General features: G+C 38.2%; 1 protein-coding gene across 1 annotated transcript; it reads right to left on the reverse strand.

Annotated features, from left to right (window-relative positions):
- Positions 1-4,312: 4,312 nt before the first annotated feature.
- On the reverse strand, positions 4,313-11,086 carry idh3g (isocitrate dehydrogenase (NAD(+)) 3 non-catalytic subunit gamma). The gene is made up of 13 exons (XM_063016068.1): positions 11,047-11,086; positions 9,901-9,965; positions 9,713-9,810; positions 9,426-9,541; positions 8,959-9,019; positions 8,747-8,879; positions 8,311-8,444; positions 7,862-7,964; positions 7,570-7,716; positions 6,888-6,982; positions 5,976-6,036; positions 5,112-5,246; positions 4,313-4,865 (listed from the first exon to the last, which is right to left on the reverse strand). Exons 1-12 carry the CDS (start codon positions 11,084-11,086, stop codon positions 5,145-5,147), a joined length of 1,155 nt encoding a protein of 384 aa, XP_062872138.1. The 3' UTR covers positions 4,313-4,865; positions 5,112-5,144.
- Positions 11,087-14,457: the final 3,371 nt, after the last annotated feature.

Here is a 14,457-nt window from a genome sequence, read left to right on the forward strand (position 1 = left end):
TATGTTTCATTATATCAGTCAGATAAATAAACTGATTTTAGTGACCCTTTTTCTATGGTGACATTCCAGTAAAATGAACCACAGCATAATCCTCACTGGAGGTGTTAAGCATTCAGTTCTCTACCATCCTTTTGCATCATACCATTCTTAAATGTCCTGGTAGGATGATCATTGTTTTATTGTTTTATGCAGTACACCTGTCTGGAGGTATTTGCACTTGGGTTTCTCCACTATTGTTTATCTCTATTTACCACTTACTCCCAACCACCACCACCACCCATTGCAATGTCAACCTTTGTCCTCAACACTCAACATCCAAGCTGGCCAAGGAGGACTGCAGACTAGCACACAGTTTCTCTAATATGTGCAAACCCCTTCAGCTCTTGTTTTTGTCACCAGGCAGAGACAGGCTTCAACGTAGTGCCATAACAACCAGTTGGCAGCAACAACAAGGCAGTTGTAGCCTAGCGGTTAAGGTACTGGACTAGTAAGCAGAAGGTCGCTGGTTCAAACCCCACCACTGCAAGGTTGCCACTGTTGGGCCCTTGAGCAAGGCCCTTAACCCTCAGTTGCTTAGACTGTAAGTCGCTTTGGATAAAAGTGTCTGCTAAATGCTGAAAATGTAAATGTAACAACCAGACAATAAAAACCGCTGTTGCAGCAGTAACATGGTGGTACCCCATCATCCCTGTCCTCCTGCAGACACTACAATTTTTATCTCAATCTGGCCACAGCAGCGTCATTCAAGCAGTTTGTTGTCTGTCAGTATAATGAGGGCATGGAGTACTCACAGGACAGGTTGTATTTGTTTAGAGGCTTGATTTTGAGGCCATTAATACCTTTTTTAGAATTTTCTGGCCAACCTTAATTATGATTTAATGCTGCTAAATAAAGCCAGGCTATTTTTTTGGTTTCTTCAGTGTCCATTCGGTCCAGAGCCCAAAGCAGAAAATGTTAATAAACAGTGATTACTGTGGTGTTAGAGGAGTGATTGTTGATTACTAATACATATATATGCTACAACTCATTTCCACTGACATGCCAAATCACAATCTTGGGGCTAATAACATATATCAGACTTGCAAATGAAATCTTTTCATGAAACAAGAGATCAATGTGTGTTGGCCAACAGTCTGCCTTGTAAAAACATTTAGGGGGTCTGGAAAAATTAAGGCGAAAGTAGTCATGGATGCTTCTCAGCTCAGTACTTCTCCATCACCAATATTCTCATTTTTTTTATAGTGTTCCTTGCCTTTTTTGAATTTCATTATTACATTACTAATACATTGGGTTTTGGTTGTCTAGTCAATGTCTGTTGGGTTCATCCTGTGTCTGCTTGGTTTCCCTTCAAACTCCCCAAAATATGCAGAAAGTGGATTTACTGTTCTAATAGTGTATTGCTCTCTGATGGATTGGGACTCTGGCCCAGCGTATCCAAGGTGCTGATGGACCCACAGCGATGCTGTTCAGGATGAAGTAGGTAAAGCGAAACAAATCCCAAAACATAAACTATGAACAGGCCAACAGTAACTTTAGTGTTTTCACCCAATCCCGAAGCATTAATCTGTTTTAGTGGTAGCACATGTTAGTAGGTAATTGTAGTAATTATGCGATGAAGTTTGATTTTGTCAGGCTTGGCCTGTGTGTGTGGAGTCATGCCATCCATAGCCCTCAAGAACAGCACAGCATTCATCAGACTTTCTTAATGGTCGCCTCCTGCTGAGCCATCCTGAGACAAACACTTTAGTCTTCTCGGTGGCTTTCATAAGCTGAAAATTGCAGGTCTGTTTAGCTTCTGTTTTTCAGCACATCCGCAACTTTTTAATTCTCGGCTGCATAGAGCTCAACTGGAATTTTAAGTCTTCCTGGGGCCCCAACCATCATTAGACCAGTGGATCTGAGGAAGAGCTTCAAAACCGCATTAACCTCCAAATAATCAGAAAAAAACAGGGATCTTCAGAGTGTAACAAGTGAAATGTTGTTAATGGTAAAATCAACTGGCATGTTTTCTCTGGCATTATATAGAGGGATTTCTCCAAAATAATTTAAACAGGCAGAGAAAATTAGTTTGGTCTTTTTTGTCTGCCAGAACATAGAAGCATAAGACATCAGAAATGTAGAAACAGTTTACCAATAATTCAAGTTAATTCTATGCAATAAAGCACTCAGACTACAAGCACCAAAAGCCACAGACTCAACAAACCGCTTTAGGTAATAACTAAAGTTAAAGAAATGTATGTGTAAACCTGTAAAATATCAGTATCAGATACAACAGAATCAGTATTTAGACATTTCTTTAAACCAAAGGTCACCAGCCTTTTTACCAGCTGAACCTTCTTACAAATAATGATCTGCCTTTAAATTTTAACTAGGGTAAGTTAAGTTAAGATTATTACACTTTATCTGTCACATGACAAAACCGTACATTCCACACCCCAAAATTTGGTAGAGGATTACTTCTACCAAGTGGTTACTTTTCATTGCGGCATGAATACCCCACAGCTTGAACTGAAATGTAGTAAGGCTGTGAGATGATTGCATTTCAAGCTGATTTGTATTAAATTCTGACACAAATTCAGCATTTCATTTAAGGTCAAGAGATGTGAAAACAATGTAATAGAGGTTTAGCTTTTTATTCTGGCATGTATCCTGCATGCTACTATGAAAAGCAATGGCGTGTGTTTTGCATTTTATATTTTTCCACTGTATTGATTGTATTTTAATTTGGCACTAATTCCAGCCCCTGTGCACAAAGCAAGGTCCATATAGACATGACTTAAGTTTGGCTTGGAACTCTAGTGAACTACACAAAGCCCTGACTTCAATCCCATTGACACACTTGGAGTTCCCCACCACCACGACCAAATATTATGTACATATTAAATCATAATAGATTTAAAATTAGTGAATAGTTCTGAATAGAACAGAATATCCAAAAGGATCCAAAGTAGAATTCTGTTATACAATGCCCGACTGGTTATTGCTATTCCCTTTTTAGTCTCATTGGCACATAGTTAAAACTTTCCTTAACTTCCTTACATCACTCTGTCTCCTGATGCTGTAGATTGCAAAGCGTTGTTGAAGGTTAATGACTTCCAGTCGCTCTGTTGTGTTGGCTCTTTCTCCGCTGTGCATCAGAGACCTTTGCAGACACAGCTCGAGTCAGTTTGACAGCTCTCCTTACATTTTTACTATCTGCCCCATTTCCAGCTCTTGGCTAGCCTTTGTGTCAGCGCTCAACTCATATAATTTCCTGTTAAACACACGTCATGAATGGGTGACGCTACTTTATGTAGACCTTAATATAATTTGAAATGTTTTAAGACATTCAGTCCTGGAGTCCCATCTAACCCACCCCTACTGTTCCCGTTTTTAACATTAAAAATGAACTAGGTATGGGCATTTTTGGTACGCGGGCTGTGGTGATGCTGGTTCAGTGTGGTGGGGGTGTTATAATCCATCGATGTGTCAACACTGGAAAACAATATTAAAAAGTGCTCACGTTCCTAGCTGTTCAAGTTGGGTTAGAAGTATTGGATGCATGTAAGACTCGCTGTTTATCCACTTACCAGAACAGCACACAGCTGGATTTAACTGTAGATTTATCAAAGCAGCCATCACTAAAGTAATCCACTTATCATGTTTACTCAACTTTGCTTTAGAACCATAATCAGGCACAAATACCGCATGGAGGGTCAGAGTGCTTCAACGCATGAGCTAAATGCAGCTGTTTCTTTTCTTCTTTTACTACAACAAAATACTACATGCATCTGCTTGTCATATTTACTTGCTCTTGATTAAAAATGAATGCTTCAATATGAAAAATGTGGGTGCTCAGGTGGCGCAGTGGTCCATTGTTGTAGCCCACTACTGATGAGATCCGGGTTCAAATCTCAGCGGTGCTATTGGCTGATTGGGCACTTAAACTGACAACATTGGCTATGTCGGAGGGGATGGTCGAAGCCTTGTGATGGACTGGCTCCCTGTCCAGTGGATTCATTTACATTTGTTGCATTTAGCAGATGCTTTTATCCAGGGCCAATTACATTTATGACTGAATACAGCTCAAACAATTTAGGTTTACAGGCCTTGCTCAGGAGTCCAACAGTGGCAACTTGGCAGTGCTTGCCCTCTGATTACTAGTCCAGTAACTTAACTACTGAGCTGTGGCTGGCCTACAAGTATTACTGCTTTATGTCCACTATCCTGACCAGGAAAAAGCAATTAATAAAAATAAAATATGAAGAATGTACTATACTTTTACACTGCAAAACTTTAAATACAAAATTCATTTACACACAAATCACTTTATTTATATTATATATAGTCAGAATTGATGCGAAAAAGAACCATAGTATACCAGTATAACCAATGCATCTGTATAACATTGAAAATGCAGCAAGATAAAATAGTTTGAACTGTGTATAAGGTGTATTTGTGCAAGACCACATAAAACTAAGTTACATTTCTTTTTTAACATAATATATTATGTGCTGTCACAACTCATATAATAACCCTTTAAAGAATGTCATATTTTGTTTTAAATGTAATCTCTAAACAAAAACTATTATTCCCACTCAATACTGGATTGTCTGGGGGACAGCTGTCAGAATACAAACACCATTGTAAACCCTGGAATGTTTTTAAGACCATTAACCCTAACCGTGTACAGAATCTATATAAATATAAACAGATACTGTAAACACTATAATGATATACAAGAAAGCAAGTGACCCAGAATGAAAATCAAACCAGACAGATTAAATACTGATGAATTAAATACAGAAGTTTTCCAGTAGAGCATGTGAAGAGAGGTCATCTCACTGTTTGTGTTAACACACTGGAGTGCTGATATCCACGAGAATCTGCAGAGTAACGGCAATCTGTTTAGTAAGACGTCTTGAATTAATGAGTCATATAATATCCGTGTGAATACACCCAAAACAACACATACACACGCAACAGCGTTTTTCTTTTAACTTCCTTAAGACTACACCTTTGTTTATTTTTATTCAAATTATTCCCATAAACACATTTCAAACCAGCTCTTCCACATTTACACACAGAATGCATGATGTGTGATAAATCATGTGATAAATGAACTGAAGTACCGTGTATAGCTGTAGTGGTGTTGGGTTATAGGATCAGAGCTCTTTAGTGAGAGGACCGGTGCTCTTGATGTTCCTCATGATGGACTGCACCACCTCAGAGGTAGTGCCCTGCCCCCCGATGTCCGCTGTGTGTAACTACAACACAAGAAGAAACAAAAACTCGTTTTTAACCATCAAAGAATCTATTAAATAATAAAATGATTGATGTGTAATTTTAATATGCACTCCTAATACCGCTTTTTAACTTTACTCTTTTAAAAAAATACCAGGATGTATTAATATTCATGAATATGCAGTTAAATAAGAGATTCCCTATGGCTTATTAGCTGTTAGACCTGCTATGTTAGCTTGCATTTGATACAGGTAAACATCAGCAATATTTTAGCATCTGAGTGGGTCATCACAGTAACCAACACTGCCAAAATAGCAGAGCTGAAACAGCTGAATGAATGATAAATAAACTATTTCTTTCAGCTTCTATTAGGCAACACTGCAGCGATTTTATTTGATACAGTTTTTATTCTTGACACAACCCTCCTATTTATCTGGGCTTGGGACTGGCACTAAAGGGGTGCCCTGATGGTCCCACCAATGACTAGCTTCATGTAACACCACGCACCTTTTGTATATTTGTGAGCCAGCCTTGAATTAAAGCCCAGAAGTCAGGCAATGCTGTTATCAGCAGTGTGACTCTTACCCCTACACCAAACAAGCTCACAAGGGCTACAACAACTAATTAACTAAACAAACAAAAAAATACTACAAATAGTTACTTATAGATATTATCGATTTAGTTTCTCAAAACAATATTATTATTTTTTTATTAGAAAGTAAGGTACTTTGTAGAACTTTGTAGAGCTTTACCTGAGTCTCGTTCATGGTGGTGAGAATAGCATTACGGACCATGCTGGCATACTCATGAAGTCTACAGGAGAAAAGAAAAACAACACTGATTCAAATTTCCATTCATTTAAAGTGACCTACAAGCAAAGTTTACATAAATACAAGTATGTTTACATACACAAAATTTTTTATCATCATCAGATGATCAGAGCAGGGATCCAATTTTTCTATTTACAGCAATATTTTGTTGCTGATATGTAGGCGGATTCCTTTACTCACGAAAAAAACCCTGCAAACTTGTCCTAATCCAGGGTTTTTCGAACCCTGGGTTGAGCCAAAAAAATGGGTCGCAGAGAAAATTAATAATAATTAACTAATCTTGTACGCAAACTCCCCCTTGTGGAGGCTGTATTACATCTTGTAAATCACAGTGAGACCAGATAGAGCCTTTTGAAATGCTCACTACATAGAATGGAATAAGCGGCACTCTAGTGGATGTGGTGCTGAACAGAAAGATATTTAAGATACATCCACAGACTGGAGCATGATTCCTAAAGTGCACAGTTTATCGTTAGCACAAAGGTATTCTATTAGCCAAGACAAGTTTGGTGCTAAAAGAAACTTACAGCTACCAGTTTAAATCATCCCATCCTTACATTAGACTCAGGTTAGAAACAAGTGTATTGTTAACAATGTTGTATAAGGGACAGATGGAAAGACTTAAACTAGTTTGATGCTAAAGCAGAAACTTTCCACACGTTCACAACACTTACCTTTGTGCTATTAAATAAAAACTAAATCAAGTGACACATGGCATTTAAGGGAAAAAACTTTGGATCCAAGTTATCTTGGCTGAGCTATTTCTCTCATAACTCCATGTGTAGCTACATAACAAAATAAACAAGATCAACTCGGCAGATTTGCTGAACTTACTTGATGTGATCCAGCATGAGGCAGCTGGCCAGTAGCATTGCAGTGGGGTTGGCAATGTTCCGGCCAGCAATGCTCTTCCCAGTGTTCCTAGTGGCCTGCCAGAACACGAAAACCCCAATCAATCACATCTGACAGTTTAAAAAGCAATAAACAGATTTTTGGCTGGTGAGTGTTTGCTGCTTGGATATCCCTGACAAAAAGTAAGAGTGGTATCTTTAAAAGATAGATACACCTTATGGCCAACAGTATGTGGGCACCCTTTCCAATGACTGATGCTATATATTTTAGCCACACCCACTGCAGAAAGGCATAAACAAACAATTATAATTCCAACTTGGTTCATAAACATGGTTTTAAAAAACTCCTAAAGCCTGCACAGAACCCAACCCCATTAAATCCCTTCGAGATGAATTAGAACCATTACATACACCAGCAGCAGCTTGAACAGTTCACAAGGCATGTCGGTTTAATTGATTTATTGAGGATGTAACTTAAGCTACTGTAGTATATCCACCTCAAGGTTCAGCATTTCCAGATATACCATGTTCACCATAATTACATGGTCAGTTTGACCATTCCATGTACGCCAAACTGCTGCTCACTGGATTTTGTGTTTTTACTTTATATAATTCTTTGTAAACTGTTGTGCATTCCAACAAGTCCTTAGCTAAATTCCACTTACTGTTTCAAAAACAGCATAATCCTTGCCATAATTGGCTCCAGGAACCAGACCAGGTCCTCCCACCAGCCCAGCGCACACGTTGCTGACCACGTTACCGTAAAGGTTAGGCATCACCATCACATCAAACTGGTGGGGCTTGGACACGAGCTGGAAGCCAAAGTAATACAACATAGCATCACAATAATGTCATTAATGTGGGATTAGTTTTGAATTATTATTGTCCTCTGGACAGACATTTGGCTCTAAAGGGCAAACTAGTAATTTATGATATGTTCATTAAGCGACCGCTGACCTGCATGGTAGTGTTGTCAACAATCATGCTGTCAAAGGCAATGTCGGGGTATCCAGCGGCCACCTCCTTACAGCACTGCAGGAAAAGACCATCGGCTAGTTTCCTGTTGGGAACACGGACAAAACAGATTAATCACAATTTGCAAATATGCTCATGCAAATTTGTCTGCATATTTTAGAATGCATCAGACTAGTGTCTAACTGCTGAGCGGCTGTGTAGTGTGCAATTCATTAGGATGATCTCAAGCAACTGTGACATGATGTGTGCACATTACAGTTACATTTTTTTAAAGCTGGGAAGTGCATGTTATTTTAAAAAGATAAGTGTAAAATGTTTAACTTAATTTTCAGCACAAACAACCCAACTGTTTTTTCTATGTGCACTAAAATGTTTTGGCAAAAACACAGTGAGTCATGATGTGGTTATGTAAAACACCCTTGATAACCTACATGATGTTGGCTTTGTGCACGGCTGTTACCCGGCGTCTGCCTTTCTCTCTTGCCAGCTTGAAGGCATAATCAGCAATACGCAGAGAGTTGTTGCGTGTAATGATCTTCAGGCTTTCTACCACACCGGGCACACTCTAAAACACACACATAAACAGAATTTATAATGTGGATGTACTGACAAATAACATAATACTGCTGATGTTACAACCGACTAGTAGTCTGTATGACCTAAAGTTGGGTTCCAACATGATTAAATCATTGGAAATGTATTTGCTTTAGCTGGGATGTGTTGTATTATTGTGGCGACAGTTTTGGGAAGGCCCTTCCATTTCTATCAGAGAGTTCAACACACACACAAATGTTGCACACTGTAACCTTAAAGGTAAAAGTAAATGGGGAAAAAATGAGAGCAATGATGAACAGATGACCTGTTTACCTCATGCTCCAGACTGCTGTACTCGCCCTCAGTGTTCTCTCTGATAATGATAATATCGATGTTCTGGTGGCGAGTCTGCACTCCTGGTAGGGACTGGCAGTGCATCACATTGGCATACAAGTCAAGACTGGTGCTGAAAAAAGAAAAAAAAATTTCAGAGGACTGTAGTTTTTGGAATTTTTTGGGAAATCTTATGAGTAAAGAAGACCTACCGGAGAAGATTGTTCCTTGACTTGTGTGAAGGTGGCAGTGTGTGGTTTGTCTCAATGTTCCCTACAAAAAACAGCCAGCCAAGTATTGATCATTCAGAATACTAACCAATTATTTTGCCAACATATTAAGAGGGACTGATTTCACTTTTATATGACCTACTTGTCCAAAGAGTAACAAAAACCATTTCAACTTGATCAGATGGCAAAAGGAAAAACTGGGTGCAAGGTGGGATTCAAGGGCTTCACTTACTTACATGTAGGGGCAATCTAGAGCAACCAGTAAAGCGAAACCAGAGTACTTGTGTGAAACAAAGTCCTCAGGCAGTGACCAGAGGTAAAGGATTAAACTCCAAAATCTCTGGAGCTGTGCAGCACCCAGGCAACCAGCTGTGCCAGCATCTATTTTGATAAGACTGTTAAAAATCTAATTTGTAATTAACACAGTGTTGCACTGGCACAAGTCTTACCCTTAAGAGCAACTCCATTACGATGAATGGCCATGATAGCATTGTTGATATCATCCTCAGTTGTCAGGGAAGAGTTGACGTTTACGACCTCAAAGTCCACAGGAACACAGCTGAACCTGGAATACAAGTATTACAAATATTTAAATAAAACATACTACTACTAGTCTGTGTGGAAAAAGTATTTGCTCCCTTTTTTTTTTTTACTTATGCAGCACAAGGAATCTGAAACCATTTAGTGTGATGTGCAAAAATAGAAAGAAAACAATCAGGATGGGGCAAATACTGACCTGAAAAGTTCCCTCACATGGTTCAGCAGCTCTGGGCCAATTCCATCCCCTGGAATCAGTGTAACGGTGTGTTTGCCACCATATCTGGCTGGCGGAGGCTGAAGACAAACATTATGCATGAAATTAGTACCTACCATGCTTTCAGTGGCAGTCATATGCAAAGAAATGATGAATTATGTGATACTTACTATTGGCTTCTTATAGATGAAATTAATGTAGGGAAGAAAGGATAGAAAAACAGAATTATTAATGACTGTACATTATATGTTGCATTAATTTGATACAAATAATAAACAAAGAAGAGTGATATTGTTGTGAAGCATGACAATTCTGCTCACGATACTATATTTATAACTATGCAAAGCCCAAAGCAGCAGTGACCAGAAAGGATCAATTCATCTGGTAAAACTGAAGAATCATAAGCACTAAAATTGACAAAGTTTTTAAGAAAGAATTACTGACTAGGGCTGTCGCGGTGAAAGAATTTCCCCTTGCGATATTCAGCCTGTCTTAATATCGCGGTATGCGATAATATCGCCATTTTTTTTTTGTTTTTGAAAATGACTTAATTTATCTGGATTTTAGAGCTATATAAACAAGCTTAATTGTTAGGCTATGATTCGGTATATTATTGCTTTATAATGACAAAGATGAGACAGCTTTAAGACCAATCAAATGTGTGTTTATTGTTAAATACAGAACAGAGCAGGGATGTGCGTCTTTTCTCTATTAAAAAAGGTTTAAATTAAGCTTCTAGCCTAGGCTAGATATACACTGTGAAACGAAAAAAAAGTGTTTAGGCTAAATATTTTAAACACACATCTAATCAAAATATGGTAAAAAAAAATAGAATAAAGAATAAAGTCTGTAAGAGTTTAAACCTGCGTTATCATGCGCGCTAGAAGAACCAACACGTTCATCTGATGTGGTTTAGAGAGGATCTGAGTGGGGTAGTGATGTTCCCGGCATTACCGATGTTACACTAATTCACACGTGTACTGATCCTGCATGCGACTTTACAGATCAAAGCAAATCTAGCCTGGTTGTCGCGTCACTATTAACCATCTATTTAGTAGGTATAATTAACATAACAATATAATATATAAAATAATACTACATTTTAAGTTATTATTCGTTTCAATACATTTTTATTCAACGAAAAAATACATTTAAATCATTTCAGCAAGCCAGCAAGAGAATATTTGCAGGCTGCAATGCCATATTAACCGTCATTAAGTGTTTTAGTTCGCCAAGGCTTTTTTAAGGTTTGAATATAGTCTAAATTACAAGTATTTTATTGAGTGTGAACTCAATTTGATCATTAATAAACTTGCCTGTAATTCCTGTTGCCATTAACCGTTTCCATCCAAACATTTCGCAAGTGTAATGCGCATTTATGAAATATCGGCAGAAAAAAAAGCGGAAAATGTTGCGTTTCCATCAACTACAGTTATGTGAAAAAACCTTTACATGACGTGAGAGACGTCGGGCAGAACGAGCAATGGCCCGTCTAATGTGGGCTCAAATCTCCGTGCCACGGCAACGTTCACCTCGCATCTGGGAACGTAAAACGCACTAAACAATTTTGGGAGCACATCGTGCAGAACCATTTTTCAAACGAGCTTTGGATCAAGAATTTCAGAATGTCAAAATCAGCCTTTGATGAGCTATGATCGGGTCATCTGTAGAGCCAAAAGTTTACAGTCACCGGCCACCCGTGCCAACTGAAAAGAGGATTGCTATTGCCTTATACAAGTAGTAGTGGGCGAGACGTTCGGCGTGAGCGTAACAACAGTTCACCATAGTGTATACGCTGTATGCCAAGCAATAACATCAAAACCAATTAAACATTACGTCGTATTACCAAATGCGCAGGAGGCAGAAGAAATAGCACAGCGTAATTACACAGCGCATCATATACCACAGGTGTACGCTGCACTGGATGGTACACACATTCCAATCCTCCCTCCAGCAGTCGGGTACAGGGGCTATGTACATAGAAGGGATGGCCATTGATTGTTTTGCAGGCACTTGTGGATGACCAGTTGTTGATTCGTGATGTATGTGTTGGCTTTCTCAGCAGCGCACATAACGCAGCAGTTATTAAAACATCACACCTTTTCAGGTACACTACACACGTTGACAGTGATTCAGTTTTAAAATATATATATATGCGTGTGTGTGTGACTTAGAGCTTGAAACGTCATCGTTTATTCGCAAAACCCGTTTCCATCCCCTTTTTTCGCATTTCGGCGATGCGATATTCTAACTTTTCCACCTCGTTCAAGCGTGAAAACTTTTTTTTGCGATATTTGGGTCGTTTTTCGAATTTTTTGCTTTTCCATCCAGGTGTTTTAATGCGCAGTTTTCAAAATTCGCAAAAAGTTGGTGGATGGAAAACCGTCTAGTGTTTCCATCTTAAAACACAAAGCCTGACACTCAGCAGCAACGCATGTGAACAGTTTGCAGGAAAATTACGCACTTAGCTCTTTTTCATTATGAATTTATTTAACATTTATTATGCCCGATTGTAAGCGAAAAACAAGATGGACCCTGCAACAACAACAAAAAAAAAAAAAACGTGAATATCACGGTGTGGCGGTTGCTTGGCATGCCCTGCGGTTGGCTGGTCTATACCGCGTTATTTCAAAATTGCGGTTAGCGCGACAGCCCTATTACTGACATTTGTCATTTTTATAAAAATAATTAAAAACACCAACTATAATGCACTAAACAGCCAATTGGTGACTTCAATTGTTCAAGCACATCCTTTGCAACCAGGTGTATAAAATGAATAATATAAAATAAATTATATTATTCCATCTTTGTGGCAACAGTTTAGGAAAGGCCCTTTGGTGTGAAGGAATTTCAGTGGGCTACACAGAACCCTGACAACCCCACTGAACACCTTCAAAATCAATTGGAACATTGTTAACAAGACATCCACAATCAAAATCTTGTGGAAAGCTTTTACAAAAAGCTTCATCTTTATAATAATGCCCAAAATTTTGGTATACAAGGCCCAACATGGTCAGATGTCCATATACTTTCAGATATATAGTGTACTTTGTAAGTATGCTGGTAATGATTGTAACAAACCTGCAAATTTCCTCATTTTGACAGCCCACCTATGCCTTGTCTATTAACGGAATACATACCACAGAAGCAATTTGTAGTAATTACATTTATAGTAACCATGGTTGTATGCAGGTGATGTTAGCATACATCTACAAGGACATTAGTCTGAGCCTTATTCAAAGGTTTTCAGGGACTTTTTTCATCTTTTAATAATTATCTAAAATCAGGTGTGGCTGGGTCATAACTGTGGAGTTAATTTAGTGACATTGAACTAAACTGAACTAGTTAAATGATCACACCTATTTTTGTCAGCTCTCAGAACCTCCCTGTTTTTAATGACACCGATTATAGTTCACTTATACTCTTAATACTTAATACTTAATACTCTTATACTCAGTGTAACATTTAACTCTTACAAAAAACAGTTCAAACTTACTGTGGCTGTAGATTTGTGCCTTTGAGCGGAGTGTGTCGCTCCCAAAAACTGTAAAATAGACATTCATTAAATTAATGTCATTATTAGTACGTATTAGATTTCTAACACGGTATTTTTAGTAAAAAAAAAAAAACATTTGTTTTCCACCTATATTCTGACATGTCCCGCCTTCTAATCTAGGGTTAACCAAAATACTGCGCTCTGATTGGTCAGATTGACACTTGGCCTGCAACAGCCGGGATTTGTCGGAATACAGGTAGAAAGAAACTTCCTAGTATGGATCGGGTTAGCATTGTGCAAATATTGTTTTGATTTTTTTTTTTAGTATAAAACAACATTCAATAATGTGTTTAACATTGTTATAATCAATGCATGCTTAAATGTCCATTAAAAACAAGCTAACTGTTGTACAAAACGCACGTTTTTGACAATGTGCCATGCGACAGCGAGAGATGACGTGAAAATATAAAAACCGTGTTTATCAAATGAATTAATCTATTGTATTGTTTTTAAGTTGTGGTAATAAGTAATGTTTTACCTTAACCGTGTTTTCCAGTCGAGGTTTAAGTACATTAGAGAACGACAGCACTGCTCTGAAGGAGGCCATATTGCTGGGAGTCAACATCAACTGATTTCCATCGGCTAAAAGAGTCTGCACCCAAACCTCTGTGTACACACTATGTTAGAGCACTATATAGGGTACCTAGTGTTGCATACTCCAATCTAGTGCACTTTTTTATTACTGTGAGATATGTAGGGCACACTCTACTAGGTGAAAACATTATAAAACAGTATAGCTACTTTGATTTATCGCTGTAGGAAGTTGCTATAATGTCATTAACACTCTTCTGTGTAATTACTAGTTGTGGTAGTAGTATTATCAAAGGCATAATATAAAAATAAAAGGTTTTGAACCTAATGAATACAATTTTGGGCTATTGTAAATAGGGGTTTAGGAACCATTGGTCTACTAAAATATATACACACATATAACTTGTACGTACACTATATGGCCAAATGTATGATTACACCCCACACAATTATTAAGTTCAGGCGTTTCAGCCCCACTCCTGACTAACGGTATAAACAGTTGTTTTTTTTTGTTTCAACATGAGGCCTATAAAGTCATGGTTTGACATTTAATAACCTTGAAATTAGTTGAAACATCAATAGCAGGCTCCAAGTGAAATACTTCTACGTATCAAACCGCTGACTGGGCATCTACACAGAC

This window comes from Trichomycterus rosablanca, chromosome 19 (genome assembly GCF_030014385.1).
Source record: "Trichomycterus rosablanca isolate fTriRos1 chromosome 19, fTriRos1.hap1, whole genome shotgun sequence".
Classification (NCBI taxonomy): Eukaryota; Metazoa; Chordata; class Actinopteri; order Siluriformes; family Trichomycteridae; genus Trichomycterus; species Trichomycterus rosablanca.